Consider the following 20175-nt stretch of genomic DNA (forward strand, 5'->3'; position numbering starts at 1 on the left):
GCGGAGCCGAGTTTTGACATGGCATTGATCCATTGTTCTATTGAAGCACATTACCACCATCCTCTCGCTAAACAACTTGTAGACCAGTGTTTTTATGAGTGCCCACAAGTAGCTGTTTTATTAATAATATAATAAGCCGCGCTCGGTAATAATAATAAGCCGCATTTTTTCTTCCTTCTTCCCAAGATGCACAGATATATAAATAGATAGATAGAGAGATTAGATGCAGTGTGCTTGTTTTGCACGGAGTGCTGCGAGCAGTGGTAATAATAATCACTTCCTATATTTGGTTCGCGTTTGGTTCGATGAAGCCGAACCGAGACCGACGTTTTCAGGCAGACCAGAGTTCGACTGTTTGGTCCGCGAACCGAGTTTGACGCGCATTCACACAGACCCGAAAAACCGGACTATCGAATTCTGGTCCGAAAGTCCGGACCAAACAGCCCCTGTGTGAAAGCGACCTTATTATTATCATTATTATTATGCAACAAGTTAGCCCTCTCATAAATAGCACATATAAATGAATAACTAACTTGAACTAACTTAATAGGATTGAAGTGATATTTGGCTTAAAAAATCGGTCGCCTGGCTAAAAAAAAAAAAGAAAAAGCCTGACGATGTGCATTGGGCCGCGGCTCTCTGACGCCTTATTTTCTGGGTCCCGGCCTGAAAAGTTTGGGAACCCCTGCTCTAGAGATTTATTAAACGCATCCCAATGGCCCCGAATGTGTTGAGAACTGACAATCAGGGAATTTAAACATTGTTGACATTGTTTTTTTGTGTTTATATTAAAGAAAGGAAAGTCTAGTGCTGGCTGAGCATATTGTTTGTTTGCACTAAGTTAATACTTTGACAAATGTAGCCTATATTTTTCAGTCAGTTGGGTCTTTGTGTGCCAAACATTATTTAAGGCTGTAAACACTAACACTGTAAACCTATTTTTTTTTTTTTTTTTTTTTTTTAATAAATGTTTAGATTTTTGAGTGTTACATTTTTTATTTATAAAAAACAACGTATATCGAACCAAACCGAAAACCGTGACCCCAAAACCGTGATACGAACCGAACCGTCCATTTTGTGAACCGTTCCACCCCTAATAGTAATTCATTACCTTTACAGTAGTCTGAAGGATCTTCTTGCTCCTCATCGTCAGACCCAAGTAACTCCGGAGGGGGCGGAGTAAAATCCGGAGGGGGCGGGCTCAGATTCTGAGGGGAAGTGGCCTGTTGATTCTCCCCAGCTGAAGGTGCCTGGAGACCAGACGACAGAACTGTTGGGGGATGGATGGATGGAGCGGGGGACAGGAGGAGGTAAGAAGAGGAGGAGGAGCTGAGGGAGGAAGGAGGGATGGACGGACGGGGCAGGCTGTGGGAGCTGTAGACGCTCTGTGTGAAGGTTACCGTGGCGATAGGGAAGTCTGGAGGCGGGGTCTCTGACAGGTCTAAAGGGGAGGGGGAGCTCTGGGGTTGAGAGGGAGAGTGAGAGAGGTGGGCTCCATTCTGGGGGGAGAAGGGAGGGGACTTGGGTGGAGTGTATTCAATATGAGGAGGAGGGGGTGGGGCTATATTCAACAGAGAGTTTGGAGGGGGGCTGGTGGTGTCCTGAGTAGAGGTTTGTGGGTGTGTTTTAGGTAGAGTCTGAGTTGTGATTTGTGGGTGTGTTTTAGGGGGGGTCTGGGTGGTGATTTGTGGGTGTGTTTTAGGGGGGGTCTGAGTGGTGATTTGTGGGTGTGTTTGTGGGTGTGTTTTAGGGAGAGTCTGGGTGGTGATTTGGGGGCGTTTGGAGACTGATTTGGGGGAAGGCTGTATCCTGTTGGAAGAAACGACTGGACACGTCTTTGTAGGAGTCTGTGCACTGTTCTGGGGAGGTGATGGGACTATTTTGGGGGGTCTCTGAGTGGTTGTTGGGGCTGGTGTCTTTGTGGGTGAGGTAGGGGATGTATTGGGGGGCGTGGCAGGTCGGTGGATATTGAGGATGTGACACAGTTCATCAGTGGAGGGGATCTGGGTTCTGAAAGACAGAAGGAAAAACACAGTTCATCAACAAGTTAATCAACTAGTTAATTAACCAATCACAATAACGTGAGGCTAGATTGATGAAAAATGTATGGAAATCGCTAATAAAAAAAATAACGATTAAATAACGAGATCTCTCGTCATTGGCACTCAACGTATGGCATGAAATAACGAGAAATCTCGTCGTTGGCACTCAAAGTGTTAAGAAAAAATATAAGAAAAATAATAAGAGTATTGGTGAATGAGGCCCAATGATTCCAAATATTTCAGCACCATATTCATAAATAATGTCTCCCATCTTCTCTCATTTATCTAGCACTGTTCCTTTAAGTCCATCTAACACCATTTTCATATCCCTATTAACCGTCTCCCATTCTTTCCTTTCATTTGCCCTAGGCCATTTAACTCTAGCTTTTTGCTCACAGCTCTTCTCTCTGACCGGCAGGGTGGCCTCGGTACCATCTACACCCCCTCATACAGTGCTTCCCCCCTCCTCCTCAGTGACAGGGTTACTGGTATCCTGTGAACTGTGGTTTTCTACCTGTCCTTCAACCGACTGACTTGACTGACTTCTCTGTAAAGTACTTATGTTACTTTCTGCCCATCATTTCATCACAATGAAAAAGAAATCTGGTTGGTAATGGTAATTACATTATATACATAATTCATGTTATTGTAAATATCTTATGGTAACAATCTGATAACAACACTGATTAATGATGCATGTCCATGACGCTCAGGCAACATTTGACTCTGTAGCTGCTCTTATCATAGATACTCTAAAAAAGATTCACACCAAGGGTGCGAGGGAGAGGAGAGAGGAAAGGAGAAGAGAGCAGAGGATAGGAGAAAGCAGAAGAGAGAGGAGAGAAAATGGAGGGTGAGAGGAGGAGATAGGGAGAGGAGATGAGATGAAAGGAGAAAGCCGATAAGAGAGGGAGAGGAAACAGGGAGGGAGAGAAGAGAGGGTGGGAGAGAGGGCAGAGGGAAGGAGAGAGGGAATGGGAGAGGAGAGAGGGGAGGGAGAGGAGAGAGGGGAGGAGCAGGGGTGAGTCAACGTGCTGGTCTGGGGAGGTGACTCGTGGTATTTATAAAGCAGAGAACCAACACTGTTCAGCTGTTAACTTCAACAACACACACAGACTAGAGTAGACTGTGACTAGTTCACCCGAGTCTTTGGGAACTCCCAAGTGGTCATTCATGACTTTCAGTTTCACTGGGGTATAAATAGGAGGTGACACACAAGCTAAAATCCCTGAGGTCCAAACTCAATGTCCTCACTCCCTGACTGGCTCATCGCTTTGGTCTCCTGAGGCTCGCTGAATTTAACATTAATCAAAACGCATCAATTATGTATCAAGTTGTCAACAACATGAATCACAGACTGTCTGAGCTTGTCCCAGTCTGCCAACCACTGCACATCCATAACACAAGAAATAGGCATCTTATATTTGGTAAGAGAAGAAGGCTAAATTGTGCTAGCCTAAGCATAGCATGAAGGGGTCCACAGATCTGGAACAAGCTTGACGAGAATCTGAAAATGATTAAATCCTTTAAAAAATCACTGAAAGAGGAACTGCTTAAATCATATCTCTAATTAAAATTATAACTTGGGAATATAAATTGTCTGTATTATGTATCTATGTTATATGTCAGTTAGTAGGTAGGTGTGTAAACCTACCCACGTTGTATGTTTTGTTTTGTTTATTGTTTTGTTTATATTCGTGTTCAGGCTCCCTCCAAAAGCTTTAAATAGCTTCTTGGGAGACCTGGTACATGCACACAATCGCAACGTTGTTGTATCACATGAGGATATTTACATGTAATATATCGTGTGTGTGTGTGTGTGTGTGTGAATAAATTCATTAATTCAAAGGTGCTATAGATAACATTCAGCAACTAGATGTCGCAATAGAGCACCAGCATGTCATTTATCCAAGCAGGTGCATTCCATGTGGGGAAATGGGAAGTAGGGAGGGGATACATGAATGAATGAATGAATGAATGAAAACTTTATTTAACAGATTGCAGAATGGGTACAATACAGTACGGCTCAATACACACAATTGTTAAGGGGATGGAGACCAGAGAAAGACGTTTGTCTTGTTTACATTTACATCAGGGTCCCCCATTTTCAATTCATAGTGACATTTATGACATACACAACATACATGACATCATGACATTTATGACATAGGGACATACAGGTATATAGTACTGTTACATTTGTGACATATACGATATGTAAATATACAGTACTGTTACCCAGAGATCCCAACAGAAAATATATACATATGATGGGGAGGAGACGGTCTATTAGGAGGGGGGGTTTGGACATTTACGGTGTCCAGTTTAGAATTGCAGCCTCCCGTAGGTGCTCTTTAAGAGCGGTTTTCAATGTGGGTAGGGGTTCAATTTCTTTTACGGCTAAGGGTAAGGCGTTCCACATTGTTGTGGCATAATTGCGAAACGTGTTTTGTCCCTTGTTTGTGCCGAATCTGGGTTGCACAACTCCCTCTGGTGTTGTGGGCGTGGTATACATCATTTTGGACCCAGACATTTATTTTAAATGATACATTCATTAATAAATATTTTTTTGGGGGAAAAGCAATACTTTTTCTCTGACTGAACCTCATCCTGCCTGATCTATCTGACTGAACCACATGCTGTTGATCTATCTGCTCAGTGAGACTGAACCTCATGCTGTTGATCTGACTGAACCTCATGCTGTTGATCTCTGACTGAACCTCATACTGTAGAACATCCTTTTGGACAGGCTCAGGGAGTGGGTGGGCATCTCTGGGAGCGCTCTAAACTGGTTCGCCTCTTATCTGAGGGAGAGAACGTTCTCGGTGGCTGTGGGTCCTTTTAAATCTGACCCCACCCCTCTCTCATGTGGGGTACCACAGGGATCGGTGCTAGGACCACTCCTCTTTGCCATTTATATGCTTCCCCTAGGCCTCCTCATCAATAAATTCACTGGCATTAAATATCACTGCTACGCAGACGACATACAACTACTCTGCTCTTTTAAACCCGACAACTTGGAGAAACTTAGCCTTCTCCAGGAGTGCCTGCTCGGCATTGAGAGCTGGATGGGGAGTAACTTCCTCCAGTTAAATGCAAATAAAACGGAGGTGCTGATCGTAGCAGCTGAAAAGACTGCAGCTAGAGTGGCCACTCACTTGGGGTCCCTTAAAGACAACATACGTCCCCACCTGAGAAACCTGGGTGTTGTCTTTGACCAGGCCATGAACCTAGACAAACATGTCAAACACTCACACGCACCTGCTTCTTTCACCTCAGAAACATTGCAAAACTGCGCACCATCATATCTCACTCTGAACTAGAACTATCCGTGCATGCTTTTATTTCCTCTAGGCTTGACTACTGCAACTCACTTTTCACCTGTCTCACCAAATCATCCACAGATAAACTACAAATGGTCCAAAATGCTGCAGCCAGGCTACTCACAAGGTCAAAAAAATCATGTCACATCACTCCCATTTTGGTATCCCTGCACTGGCTCCCGGTACACTATAGAATTCACTTCAAAGTCCTCACTTTCACTTTCAGAGCACTTCACGGTCAGGCCCCTATCTACATCACGGAACTCATCCATCCCTACACCAACACCCGCTCACTCAGATCTGCCGATCAGCACCTCCTAGTGATCCCCAGGACCAGGCTAAAAACAAGGGGTGATCGAGCCTTCGAGGTGACAGCACCAAGGCTCTGGAACGCTCTCCCCCTGGTCCTGCGAACTGCCCCCTCTGAGAACTCTTTTAAAAAACAACTAAAAACACATTTGTTCAGGCAGGCTTTTGATCATACATAGGCGCCTTTTCTTGTCCTCACTGTTCTATAGTGTTGTTTTAATTAGTGACTCATGATTTTATCCAAATTCTTTTATTCTACTTTTTCTATCTGGTTTCACTGTTTTTAACTGCTGTTTGTCTGTTGTCATTTATTTCTGATTTAGTTTTATTGTGTTTATATTAAGCTGTAGTGTAAAGCACCCTGTGCATTCGTGCTGTGAAGGGTGCTATATAAATAAAGGTCATTCATTCATTCATAGATCTCTCTTCTGATGTTTCTTCCTCTTGTTTTTTCTCCTATTGGTGTTTTTTTATACAAGAGTTTTTCCTTTTCTTCACCGAGGGTTAAAGTCAGAGGGTTATAGGGAGGTGTAGTGGTTAGTCATTTTCGTTTTTCCGTGTTCCACCCACTACATCAGGGGTCTCAAACTCGCGGCCCGCAGGCCAATTGCGGCCCGCTGGATGATATTTTGCGGCCCCCCAGATGATAAAAAAAATAAAAAATTTGCAGTCATGTCATCACAAACACTGACATTTAAAGGGTACACATAAAAAAAAGTCCTGCACCATAATGCAGGAAATGAAGTCTTTGTAACACAAAATCTCCTGGTGGGGGACCCCCCGCTTAAAAAGTGGCCTGACTGGGGCTATATTTCGCACTATATTTCCTGGCCTGAATGATTTCCCCAGTCTGGCCCTGGTTAAAAGCCTCCAATGCTTATTAGTGTGTGTGCGTTTGAACGTTTGCATGTTTCAACCATACATTTCCATAAACATTTAAAAAAAATACTTGAAACCCTTTTTGTGTGGAATATTTGATGCGGCCCAGCCTCACCCAGACTCTACCTCCAGCGGCCCCCAGGTAAATTAAGTTTGAGACCCCTGCTCTACATGCCCCGATTTCAAAAGGTTCACGACAGTAGACATTGCTAACGTCTAGTACATGTAACGTTAACGTTGGATAGCTAGCTTGGCATCAGCTGGCCGTGACGTGGATTAGGCGACAGCACTCAAAGACTCGGGCGCTGCATCCTGGTAAGTAGGGCTGCAACTAATGACTATTTTGGTAGTCGACTAATCTGTCGATTATTTTTTCCGATTGGTCGACTAATCGAAAAACAATTATATAAAAAAAAATTATAATTTATTTTTTTTGCACTACCTATCTTTGTGAAAGTGGCTTCTCAGCTCTGGTCCAGCTGAAGACAGAGCAGAGGAACAGATTGGACATTGAGCATGACCTCTCAGAGTTGCTTTGAGACTCTTGTCAGGACCAAACAACATCCCCAGTTATCCCATTAGTTCCCCCAAACTTACTGTCGGTCTGTTATGTTAAGCTAAGAAGTCTTCAGCTGGCTGGACCAGAGCTGAGAAGCCACTTTCACAAAGATAGGAAGTGCAAAAAAAATTAAAGAAATAATATATATATATATATATATTTTTTTTTTAATGACTAATCGACGCAACAATTCCTCATCGACGATTTTTTTAATCGTTGCAGCCCTACTGGTAAGTGTAGTTTTTTTTTTTTTACGACAAATTAAAAACCTTATAACTACCTTTATTTCAACCAAAAATGCTTAAACAATAATGTTAGTGGTAGAAGGGAACAAATTTTGTGCAAAAATGGAAGCTTTTCAATTTCCATGCGGCAGAATTGTTACAATAGCCGATAATCCATTTTCCCAATGATGAATCCCTATACGGGTGGAACAACCAGTGACGTCAGACTACACCTCCCTATGGTCAAGGTCACTGCCTCAGAACACAGAGAGACAGAGACAGGGAGACACAGAGAGAGAGAGAGACAGACACAGACACAGACACAGACACAGAGACAGAGACAGAGACAGAGAGAGAGAGAGAGAGACAGAGAGAGAGACAGAGAGAGAGAGAGACAGAGGGGGCTTTCTCACTGCCATTCGGAGTCGAATCAGCTCCGTTCCGTCCTGGCGTCCTCGTTCCGTCCTTGGGTGCGAACTTCCCCCCTCCCTCTCCCACCTCTAGTTTGCGTACACACTCAGTCTTGGTGCGCTCCGGGTTCTGTTTACGGTTTGCATTTTGAGCGTGTAAGCTTGCCGTAGGCGATGATGTCACGCTCGAACGTCATCACAGGAAGAGTTTAACACACGGTGGTGGAAACTGGATGCCCGATATAAAGAAACAAATAACCAATAAATATGAAGTTATATTTGAACCTCTGTTGTCAAGCCTGTCAATATAACCCACCCCCTTTCCTCACGAATGGAACTGGTGTCGTGGAGTCCGCTTTGAGCGTTTTCCAGCTAACATTGCTCGCATCAATTATATTGAATGTCATTGATCTACTGGTCGATCACGGCCGACTGGTTGGGCACCACTGGTCTATAGAAATTCAAAAAAAGTTCCCCATTGGAACAGGTGGACGTCTGCGAGGCTCGCAACGGTAGCAGCAGACTGGGGATGCTCTTTGTGGTTCAATCAATAAAGTGTACTTTGTGTACGTTCAATCAATGTTATCTCTCGTACATCATAGAGGCTAGACTACTAGACTATAATGTCGTACCTCAGCCAGGAGAATTTAACTTTCCACTCGGGCCGCCGCCTGAACGCTCGACATTTCTGTTTATTTTCCGCGGGAGCATCGGCGGTCTCTGTGACTTCAGAAGACTCATCTTCGTTGTCAATGTCATTATTATTAGACCTGCTTGTGCTTGGTTTCATGAAATATTTGTTAAGCTTAGCTTGTTTGGCCATCTCTCTCTCTCTCGCTCGTATACCTGTTTGTCGTTATGGTGGCTGGCCAGACAGGCTCAAAAAAAGAAAGAAAAAAAAAGATTCACATCTGAGCGGCGCCATCCGCGCTTCATCAGAGTGAAGCAACAATGAAACAAATGTAATGATTGTTTCGTTCATCGCATAGGCTATTTAATTTTAGCCTATTTTAATACAATTGAAATAATAAAATTGTGCTTAGAGGAATTATTTTCACCGGACATTATGACCGGAGAGATTTAAATATTCGGACTTCAACATATTTTGCCGGTCAAATACCGGTAATTACCGGCTAACGGAAACGCTGGCTTGTAACGTGGCTTCATGTTTTCATCCACTGAGCCGTGAGGCTCAACATGCTTGTTTGGTTGAGGTCTGAAGTTCTCTGAACTCGCCAAATTGCCCATACATATCGTTTTGTGGGTATTGTCCAGTTGTTGCTGTATGTTTTTATCTGCCCAAAATTCAAGCAAGCATGAAAGCATTACAGTAATGACGTTGTGTGTGTCAGCAAGTTGATACAGAAGCCTCTCCCGTGTTTTGGTACAAGCTCGCACACCACGCACCGATCGCACAATCAGCGTCCCCGGGGACGGGGGGGAGCGTTCTCACTAGGATGGACACACCCTTTTTGGGTGCGATCGGGCTCTGATTCGACCCCGAATGGTGAGTGAGAAAGCCCCCAGAGAGACAGAGACAGAGAGACAGAGACACACAATGTAACCAAAATTAGATCAATTAATCAATAGGCAGCTTGCTTACCCAATGACTTCCTCTGTGGTGGACTTCCGGGGCTTCTTGGTCCTCTTCCTGTGTTTCTTGCCGTGGCTGGAGCTGCTGGGAGGGTCGCTTCTCACCGCTGCTGCCGAGAAGAACAACATCCAGTCAGATCCAACTGTCCTAGATCTATACTGAATTACGGTTCAACATCCAGTGAGCTCCAACTGTCCTAGAACTACAGTAAAATGGCCCGTTTCTGTAGACAATCATTCTGTACCAAGCATAGAGGTTAACATCCTACTGACTACTGAAGGAGTGAGTAAATTCTGAGTAAAGGTATTTTAACTGGTTAATTAAGGCTACTGAAGGATTAAGTCAATTCTAAGTAAAAGTGTTTTTAACTCAATCTGCGCCAACAACGTTTATATATACGTTTGCTCGACAACCGTTGAACGCCAACTACGTATATATACGTTATTTGGTCAGTTTTCCTTTTTTTCGATTTTAATATTCTATTCAATGTCACGTACCTGTATGTTGCCATTAAAAGGCATACTGGGACCCAGAGGGTGCAGTACCGGCCAGATCCTACTAGGTGGCAGTATCCAGTGCAGTAAACCCTGTTCCAGACCATGTGTTACGTTTAAACCCCTCCGGGCGCTGAATTTAGACAGAGCCAAGTAGATAGCTTCATCCGACCACTTCGAAATGCATCTAGCACACTCGATCCATAAGTTGTGCCAAATTATGTCCGGGACCAGATGGACACCAATACTGGAAATCGCGAGCAGACAATTGGAATATTCTTTTTGGAATACGCTCCATCAAAAGGTCTGACGTCAATTCCAGCTTGATCGTACAATGTTTCAATCGATCCAGCTAATCAGCGTGTGTGGGGTTCACAACGAATGCCTCACCATGACACCAACCATTGCAGTGTTTCATTATATGGGGGAGCTGCGCCGCTGCTGAATTAGGACCGACGCTGCTATGAACTACACTACCCCCCGAATAAAAAAATTAAAATTAAAAATAAACATTATTATACATTTTTTTATCGTTCCATTTGGGCTGTGGGGGTGCTTAATGTCTGAAGGAGTCGACTGAAGGCTTCTTGTCCTCTGCGAAAGCATGCAATTGGTCCACCAGATGGATACGGTACATCTTGATATTTGTCGTGTGTTCATTAGAGGTGAAATCCTCTTTCAGTGCCTCGGTGCCTGTTTTCTTAGGCAGTTAGCCTCGCTGGTATGGACGTGATTAGCGTTAGCCACGCTTATAGGCCTCTTTGCTTTTGGAAAGAGTGACAAAAGAAAATAGATATATATTTTTTTGTGCATTCGACTAAGAGGTTGGCTGTCGACTATGGCTCCTTTCGATTGATTAGTAGTCGACTATTCAACTAGTCGTGGTCAGCCCTAGTAATTTGTAATCAGATTTGTTATTTTACTTGCCACAAATCTCACCCCACTTATTGTCTAGTGATTGATTCCGTATTTACAGGCAGGGGTGTAAAAAGTACCCAGAAATTATACTTAAGTGAAAGTATGGGTACCGTCTCAAAATCGTTTATTATCTATTAAATCATCTATATCTATGTTCAATACAAATAGTGTACATTTTCTTAAGTGTTGAGGCATGTCATTAATCTTGACATTTACCCTGATTACAACTACACTGCAAATTTTTTTTATCTTATCAAGTGAAAATATCTTGTATTTGGTCAAATAAGTCCAATATTGAGTAGAATTATCTTATCCCACTGGCAGATAATTTAGCTTTTTCCCCCCAGATGTGTCAATTTAATCTCGTTTTTAAGAAAACAAGATTAACATTTTCTCAAAACAAGATTAAATTGACCAAAATCAAGAAAAAAATAAGCAAAATTATCTGCCAGTGGAATAAGATAATTCAAGAGAATTCTACTCAATATTGGACTTATTGTACTAGTAAATACAAGATATTTTCACTTGATAAGATTTCATTCTACCTTTCCGTGTGTGGGGACTGGCCTGGGGGAGGGGCATTCTGTGTGTGCGTTTGAAAAGACCAGATGAAGTCAGGAGTATTATTATATTGATATTATTTACTGAGGATGGACAGATATTCATGATCATCATGCAACATAAAACAATTGTACAGTTTGAGAGAGGGAGGGGTTTTAGGTTGCGTGTTGTGAGTTCCAAAACATTTTACTTAAAGTTTAAAGCTCAATATATAAAAACGTGGCACTTTACAGTGAACAGGAGAGGTCCATTTGTATTAAAAACAATAGATTGTTTTTCATTTAAATGTCTGGAAGAGCTCAAAAATAAAAACGTCAATTGAAATTTCCGTAGCCTTTTTTTTGTTGATCTAAATGTGACTTAGGGCTGGGCGATATGGCCTAAATATGATATCACGATATTTTCTGACCTTTCGGCGATACACGATACACATCACGATGTTTTTCCTTTTTTCCCCAAACAATTCATTATGAGGCTTACCAAGACAGTATTTGAGTTTGCAAGCGAACATTAAAGACAAGACTTTTTATATTATATATTAGATTTAGATTATTGGATTCTTAGATTATATATTTAGCATTTTAGCCTTTCGTTTTTTTATATTATATATTAGATTAGATTTACATGATTAGATTACATATTATAACTATTTATTTATTTACATGTATGTATACATTTATTATTTGAACGGCTTAAGGCTATATCTGTACTTGATGTTTGTTTGTTGTGTTGCATACTTGAAATAAACTTCAATCAAATCAAACCCCCCCTCTTAAAAAACTAAAACCTGTGTTTAACCTAAGCCATCTATAAAACATCATGCTAAAACTGTGAAACAAATGTCCTACTCCCCTAAAGAAAGAAATACATAGCAAACATGACTCAGTTATCCAATAGTGCTGCTGCTTTTTATTTTGTTAAAATCTTTTAGTTAATAAGACTAAAAGACTACAATATATATGACTACAAGGGCCAGAAGCCGACTTCATGACGGCTTCCTGTCCTCGCATTCCATTTCCGGTTTTCCGGTTAACGTTACATTTTCAACAACAGATTGCTGCTAATTAAACACTTCATGGAAACGGAGTAACGTTAACGTTATGTCGAGTTCATACGTGTAGTGTAGTATGAACTCGACATAACGTTAACATTACTCCGTGTCCACTGTTGCTGCCACTGTTGCGTCGCAGATGGATGGTACACTCTGTTAGCTCCGTAGCTAATCCGCTCATAGACTAATTTACCGATAGCAGTACCGTTAACGTCGGAGCTTACTCCTGGGTTTCAGGGGGCATCCCTAGCACCGAGCCACCGCCTCTCTGTCTCTGGCTAGGTGTGTGCGCTTGCGTGCGTGTATGTGCGTGTAGATGACGTAATTTGGGCAAGTGTGTGTGTGACTGACTTTTTCTTTCTGCGAGAGGGAGAGGCGAGAAAGAGAGGAAAGCATTTAGCACTGCGCTTGTAAGTCTCATCTCAGCCGCGGCGGACTCTAACGCGAGGGCAAAACATCACGATATCCACGATACGTTTAAAAAGTGTATCGTTAATGAACTGTACCCGATATTTATATAATATCGTCATATCGCCCAGCCCTAATGTGACTGATTGTGTTAAATGGGCACATAATATTGTCTCATATCGATCGCAGGCACCTGAATCGAATCTTATCGTGGCAGACTGTGATATCGGCAAATATCGTATAGTTGTCCAAAGAATCAATATCGTATCGTATCGTGATGAAACTGGTGATTCCCACCACTAGTGTACATATGCTTACCAACTGTTTCGCCTGTTTTATAGCAACACTACTATCACCGGCATCTAGGCCCTCCCATAGTCGAGCGGAACGTACGCGGAGCAGACTCCACGGAGGTCCGGGCGGACTCTTTGAGCTTTCATAGTCGAGCGTACCTCCGCGTACCAATTTCCTACATGTCTCGCGCCAGTTTACACAATTTTTCCCACGCTGTTTAGACTTCCGTCATGTCGTCGTCATCCGATGTCAAAATAAAGAGTCTAGGTTATCTCCGTTTCCAATATTCCGAAATAAAACTGGCAGTTTTACACACTTCAGGTCGAAAAAAATCTAATCTACGAATTCCAATCTGGCTTCAGAACATCCCACTCCACTGACACATGCCTTCTCTATTTGGACGACCACATCAAACAAGAGGTGGACGCGGGCAAATACTGCGGCATGGTCATGCTGGACCTACAAAAGGCCTTCGAATGACAAGCTAAAAGCAATTGGTTTTGATAGTAAGTCTATCAGTGAGTTGGATGCAATCCTACCTGGAGGGGAGAGAACAGGTGGTAGGTAAACGGTACCCTATCCCCCCCCCCCCTCCCAGTGAGCTGTGGTGTTCCACAAGAAAGCATACTAGGACCGCTACTGTTCCTAATTTACGCAAATTACATGTCGTCAGCTTGTGACTGCAACTTGTTCCTGTTCGCGGACGACTCAGCCCTGCTGGTCTCTGACAAGAACAAGTTACAGGTTGAAAAAAACCTCAGCTCTGAACTAGATAAAATCTGCACCTGGCTCCAGTGGCGGCCGGTACATTCTTCTCAATGGGGGGCGCTATACCAAACATTTTGCAAACATGTACCACGCATTGGCATGTCACTGGCAGCGGACAGCCGACCAAGTGAACACTGACTCCCCACAACACTACCAAACCGCCAACAACTAGAGCTGCCGCGATTACCGCATTACTGCGGTATCGCTGTTACATCACGGCCACCGCAGAGTAGGCTGAATACCGCGTCACCGCTGTTTTTTATAATAATAATAATAAATTACCCTCCTCTCGTTGGGCTTGCGGCTCTGCAGATATACCCTACTCCTCTATCGAGGTTCCAAGCGACCCTATTGGGTACCAGAAAAGTCACGTGAAACATTGCAGACCACTGATTGGTCAGAAGAGAGACGCGTCACACGTTGTAGCGTCATGCAGTGTGTTACCACCAATCGGCAAGCGCGTATTAGTTTTTTACGTCCTGAATGTCAGCTCATCACAACACGGCTAATAACGTTAGCTTTAACTCTCCGCCGGAGTGGACTACCATCGCGCCTCAGGAGTACTAAACGAGACATAATGATTTTACTGTCTGCAACGAATGTTATAATAAAAGCCCTTCGTTCTATACACTTGTCTGATTGAAAACTTTATTAACAGACCGCAGAATGGGACAACTCAGCACGCTCTGAGCAAAGAAAGGAACTGAGATATGAATAGAGTATTGCTTGCTATGGTCCGGTAAATACGCTGATGTTATTGAACGTATAACTATATAATGTCAATGCCACAAAACGAATGCCTTTATTATAAAGTAGTAACTTTATAGTAATAATAATAAGAAAGGGTCGGGGGGGTTAGGGGTAACCACCCCTGCCCGCGACACCGAGTGAACTGCGCACGACCAGAGGGGAAACTTCGAATCCGTGTTTCACTTTCAATAACTAATGCGTGCTTGCCGAATCCCAAACAATATTCATGCTGCAAAGTCATCCTCTAAAGATAGACATTTAGACTAGAGGCAGGCTATATGCTATAAAGAGTAGACTACTACTAAAAAAAAAAATGCATTAAATTTTTTTTTTGTGTGCGTGCGGTAATAACCGCGGCGGTAGGAAATATTTTGCAAATTTGTGCGGTAAGGAAATAATCAATACCGCGGCAGCTCTACCAACAACACACAACCAGTCAAATAAAGTACAGTCTAATTCACAACTTGAAACACAATATATAAATAGAAAAGTTAGAAACAAACTCGCTCCGTCTCCAAACACACGCAGAGAGAGAGAGAGAGAGAGAGAGAGAGAGAGAGCGAGAGAGAGAAGCGTTAGCTGAGTGGCTGAGAGAGAGAGAGAGAGAGAGAGAGAGAGAGCATCACGTTAGTTAGTTAGAGAGAGAGAGAGAGAGAGAGAGAGAGAGAGAGAGAGAGAGAGAGAGCGAGAGAGACGGGTGCTTTTCTAAATGCTCTAAAACGGAAATGACGTGATAAAAAACCAATCTGCCTTGACAGCACTGACTGGAAAATAGTCTTTGATAAGCGACGGGCAGATTAGACACATAGCCATAATTTAAAACATAGATTAGGCGATATTAACGTTAACATTGAAGTGGATGGTGGCATCAAGGGGGTAAAAAGGAAAACCCGGCGTGGCACTCAAAGTGTTAACAGGGGGGTCGGCGCCCGAGCGCCCCCAGTGGCCAGCCGCCACTGCCTGGCTCGCTGATAACAAACCATCATTACACCTGGGTAAAACAGAGTCCATTCTCTTTGGTTCAAATAACAAACTCAGCAAGACCAACGGCTTCTCAGTTACAGTGGGTGACAATATTGTCACAAGGAAAGATGAAATTACATACCTAGGTTCCATCCTAGAGGCAAATCTTTCCTGTGACAAAATGGCATCCAATGTAATAAAAAAAAGTCAACCAACAAACTAGATTATAGTACCGGATCTCCTCTCTGGTCAACAAGAATACCCTGAAGACTCTGGCAGGAGCACTCATTCAAGGGTACTACGACTAAAAGCACCTCAAAGGCGCTAAAAACAAAATTACAAACATCACAAAACAAACTGGTCAGACTACTGCTTGACCTTACTCCTAGAACCCACCTCACCCCTGCCCACTTTGACAACCTAGGATGGCTTAGAGTAGACGACAGAGTACAGCAGCTTGCAATGGGCCTGGTCTACAAGATACACGACATGACTAAGGTACCCATGTACATGTCAAAATACTTCCCAAAGGTCAGTGAATACCACGACCACAACACCAGAGGGAGCTCCACAAATCATGTTATCCCACATTCGGCTCAAACAAGGGACTAAACACATTTAGCAATTATGCCACATCAATGTGGAACGCCCTACCCACAGCTGTAAAGGAATGTGAATCACTACCCACTTTTAAAACCACTCTCAAAGAGCACCTACGGGAGACTACAATTCGAAACTGGCCCCTGTATGTCCTAACCCAACCCCCTCCAATGTAGTTTCCCCCCCCCCGACCGCACCTACCCTACCCAACCCCCCCCCCCCGCCACCCCACCTACCAACCTACTAGTACCAACCTCCTCCAATGTAGTTTCTTCGTCAAATACTCTCTTTTTTAGACTCTTTTTGTATCACAAACAGTACTGTATTTGTAAATCTGGTATGTCATAAATGTATAGATGTAGCAGTACAGTCTATCTGTATATCATGCATGTCATTGAATTGATTGATTGAAAACTTTATTAACAGATTGCAGAATGGGTACAATACAGACAGTACAGCTCAATACACAATTGTTAAGGGGATGCAGACCAGAGAAAGACTTTAGTCTTGTTTACATCAGGGTCCCCCATTTTCAATTCATCAGGACATATATGACATACAGATAGACAGTACTGCTACATCTATACATTTATGACATACCAGATTTTCAAATACACTAATACAGTACTGTATTTATGATGAATTGAAAATGGGGGACCCTGATGTAAACAAGACGAAAGTATTTCTCTGGTCTGCATCCCCTTAACAATTGTGTGTATTGAGCTGTGTTTCCCATTAATTACCTAGACTGTGGCGGGCCGCCACAGTCTAATTGGTCCCGCCACAGTTTTATAATGAACCAAAAAAAATTGTAATAAAAAAATAAAGATCTTTTTTTCTTTCTTTTTTTAAATATTTGTTTAAATATAAAGTTTGCCAATAGGGATGTATCAGTAGTATTGGCAGTGGTAGTAGTCGTAATAGTAATCCAGTATATTTTTTTACTTTCTAAAAAATAAACCAGTTCAACACAGGTAACCACTTTTGCTTAATTTCTTTGATGGCTCAAATGTATGCTCTAGTCGATTTTGTGTTTTGAGCACAAAGTTCATCATAGATCTAGCTTCTTTATTTTGCTCTCAAAGTGCACCAGATTGATGCATTTAACTTTCAAACTAAAACAAAAATAAAAGTTCCGGGGGGGCATGCCCCCGGACCCCCCTAGAGGGGCCGAGGTTCACCCACCACTGTCTCACAAAATCATGTGGGAAACACTGGCTGTACTGTACCCATTCTGCAATCTGTTAATACAATTTTCAATCAATCAATGCGACCACCACAGGGCCCCGACTAATCCCCGGCGCTGAATGAGTTAATAAGCCATATGTGTAAGGGGAATTGTTGCGGCATTACACATGCATCTTTCCATTAAAAAGAATTCCCCACATAACAGCAACAAAAGACAGTGCAGTGAGGGATTAATAATTTGAAAAAATATATATAAAGTGTAAAGTAAAGCTGGACAACCGATATAATTTGCGTCTAGTAGGCATGGGGGACCCTGATGTAAACAAGACGAAAGTCTTTCTCTGGTCTGCATACCCTTAAACAATTGTGTACTGTACTGTACCCATTCTGCAATCTGTTAATAAAGTTTTCAATCAATCAATGGGCCAATGTGTGATTTTGGTGGTATGTGCTATTGCAGGGGTTCCCAAAGTGAGGGTTGCAACCCCCAGGGGGGTCACGAGCCGCCACGGGGGGTCGCCAGATGATTTAAAAAAAAATGTAAAAAAAAATTATGCAGTCAGACAACTGAAAAAATCCCTGCACCAGAATGCAGGAAATGAAGTCTTTGTAACAAAAAATGTCCTGGCCTGAATGATTTCCCCAGTCCGGCCCTGGTTAAAAGCCTCCAATGCTTATTAGTGTGTGTGCGTTTGAACGTTTGCATGTTTCAACCATACATTTCCATTTATTAAAAAAAATATATATATTATAATATATATATTTTTTTTCCTATAATGGTGGGGGTCGCGGCTCTCTGACACCGTTATTTGGGGGTCGCGGCCTGAAAGGTTTGGGAACCCCTGTGCTATTGCACAGATGTTTGTCCCTTAGTATGGACACGCACAGTATAATAATATGCATGTAATAAATAGTTTGTTAATAAACTCTGTTGAATTGCGCTCGTCACCAATGCAAGAGACTAAGATAAGTTAAGTTAAGATATTCCTTTATTGATCCCCTTGGGGAAATTCAGGCATCATAGCAGCATGGGGGAAGGGGGGGGGGGTACAGGTAGTAAAAACACCACAAGCAGTGTAAACAAATGTCAATATAATTGACTATCTAACTAGCTGAAAAATATATTCACAGTATTCACAGTGTCACATAAGGTGCAGTATGCCTAAGGTAGTGTTATAATTTACCATCTACTGAAATATACATTATTCACAGTATCACAGTATCCACTGAATATACTGCGGTCTCGACTCCCGGAGTCAGCATTGCCTTGGCTTGGGCTGATCGCTATACTAACTCGTTTGGCTGGGTTAGGGGGAGAGAAGCCGTGGGTGGGAAACTGGCGTTGGGGACAGCGACGCCTACAGGTCAGGTCTGGGCTCTTGCTCAGCGGAGGCAGGACTTGAGGAAGGCAGCGTGACCTCCCACACGTTACACTTCACCAATGAGAGCCCTCGCTGCCAGGTGAGAAGAGAGCCACTGGCTGTCGCCGCACGTGTCGGAGGAAGCGTGCGGATACTTCAGGGTTCCCTTGTACCGACCAGTAGGAGAACATGCGCACAACAACCAGGTAGGGGAGGGGGGGGAATTGGCACAACGACTAAATTGGGACGGGGAGAAAACAGAGAAAAAACTGAGAAAGAGAGATACAATATTTTTTTTTAAATAAACTCTGTTGAAAATGTTTCACTGTGCTCCAAAATTTCTTTGGGTGCGCCTACATTTTTTCATTTAGGAGCACATGTGCTCCTTGGGAAAAAAGTTAGCGTAGAGCCCTGTATAGTGCATTAACCTCGTTCCCAGTTTTATCTCCTCTGTGAGATAAAGACTGGTAAAGCACTACGGCCAAAAGTGTGAATCGAGTAGAATTTCCGGTGTATGTACTTCCCCTGGAAGCTGCCTCCGAACGGACCAAACTTTTCCAGAATCCTGTCGGAAAACAAGCTAGAACGTCCCTGTCATGTAGTAATTCTTCAGGCAAAGCCGTTGCAGTGGCTTAAACGAGGAAATATTGTGCACTTCACACGTTTCTATAATTGTTTTGTCGAAACCGGAAAGCCTGTAGCCGGTACTTCCTGTACTTCCGTTTTCACACTTTAGGAGGCATAGCTTTACCAGCCTAATAGTGCATAGAACTATCCCCGACTGTCTTTTTCACATTGGAAACAACAACATAACGTTATCTGCTTCTGCTGCTTGGTAAGTCATATTGCGAATCCAATATGTTTGTGTTTGCTTAAAGGAAAACTCCAACATTTTGGGAAATTAGCTTATTTGCCATCTACCCTAGAGTTAGACAAGAAAATACATACCTTTTTTCTTCCCTGTGCATGCAGTAGGAAGACGTTGGGAACAAGGCTAATGGAGGAACCTACTTCCAGTGACTGACGCTAAGCTAGGCTAACAGTGCGCGTCTTCCTACTGCATGCAGAGAAGAAAAAAGGTATGTATCTTCTTGTCTAACTCCAGGGTAGATGGCAAATAAGCTAATTTCCCAAAATGTTGGAGTTTTCCTTTAAACCTTGACTAAACCTTCTCAGTTGGTGATTGTTCGGTTAGAAAAAGTTAACTAAAAGTGAAAGTAAACATGGTTCTAGCCTAAAGCTAACATCAGTTTCCTCGTTCTCGAACAGAACATGACACAATGTATTTACCATTTCCTTTAATAAACTGGCTTTTTCAACTGAATGGACTCAAAGTAATGTACTCAATGTTGGTAACTGCCCTCGTAGGGTCTTGACACCGTTGACTGTCACATTAGATGCATTTGCTCCATGAAGTTAGGCTACATGCGGTAACATTATATACAGGATCAGAACTTAGGCTCACATAATGTTACCTTT

General features: G+C 42.8%; 1 protein-coding gene across 2 annotated transcripts in view; it reads right to left on the reverse strand.

Annotated features, from left to right (window-relative positions):
- Window positions 1-20175, reverse strand: part of srpk3 (SRSF protein kinase 3) — a 77699-nt gene that overhangs the window by 55875 nt on the left and 1649 nt on the right. Inside the window, exons 2-3 of one of the 2 annotated variants that reach the window (XM_084333747.1) lie at window positions 9350-9446; window positions 1112-2010 (exon numbers count right to left, since the gene is read on the reverse strand). In XM_084333747.1, the coding sequence (XP_084189873.1) occupies window positions 1112-2010; window positions 9350-9446 (996 nt within the window). Of the gene's footprint in view, window positions 1-1111; window positions 2011-9349; window positions 9450-20175 lie in introns of both variants that reach the window. The other variant, XM_084333746.1, reaches the window with a different exon arrangement.

Source organism: Notolepis coatsorum (genome assembly GCF_963971535.1).
Source record: "Notolepis coatsorum genome assembly, chromosome: 17".
NCBI lineage: Eukaryota > Metazoa > Chordata > Actinopteri > Aulopiformes > Paralepididae > Notolepis > Notolepis coatsorum.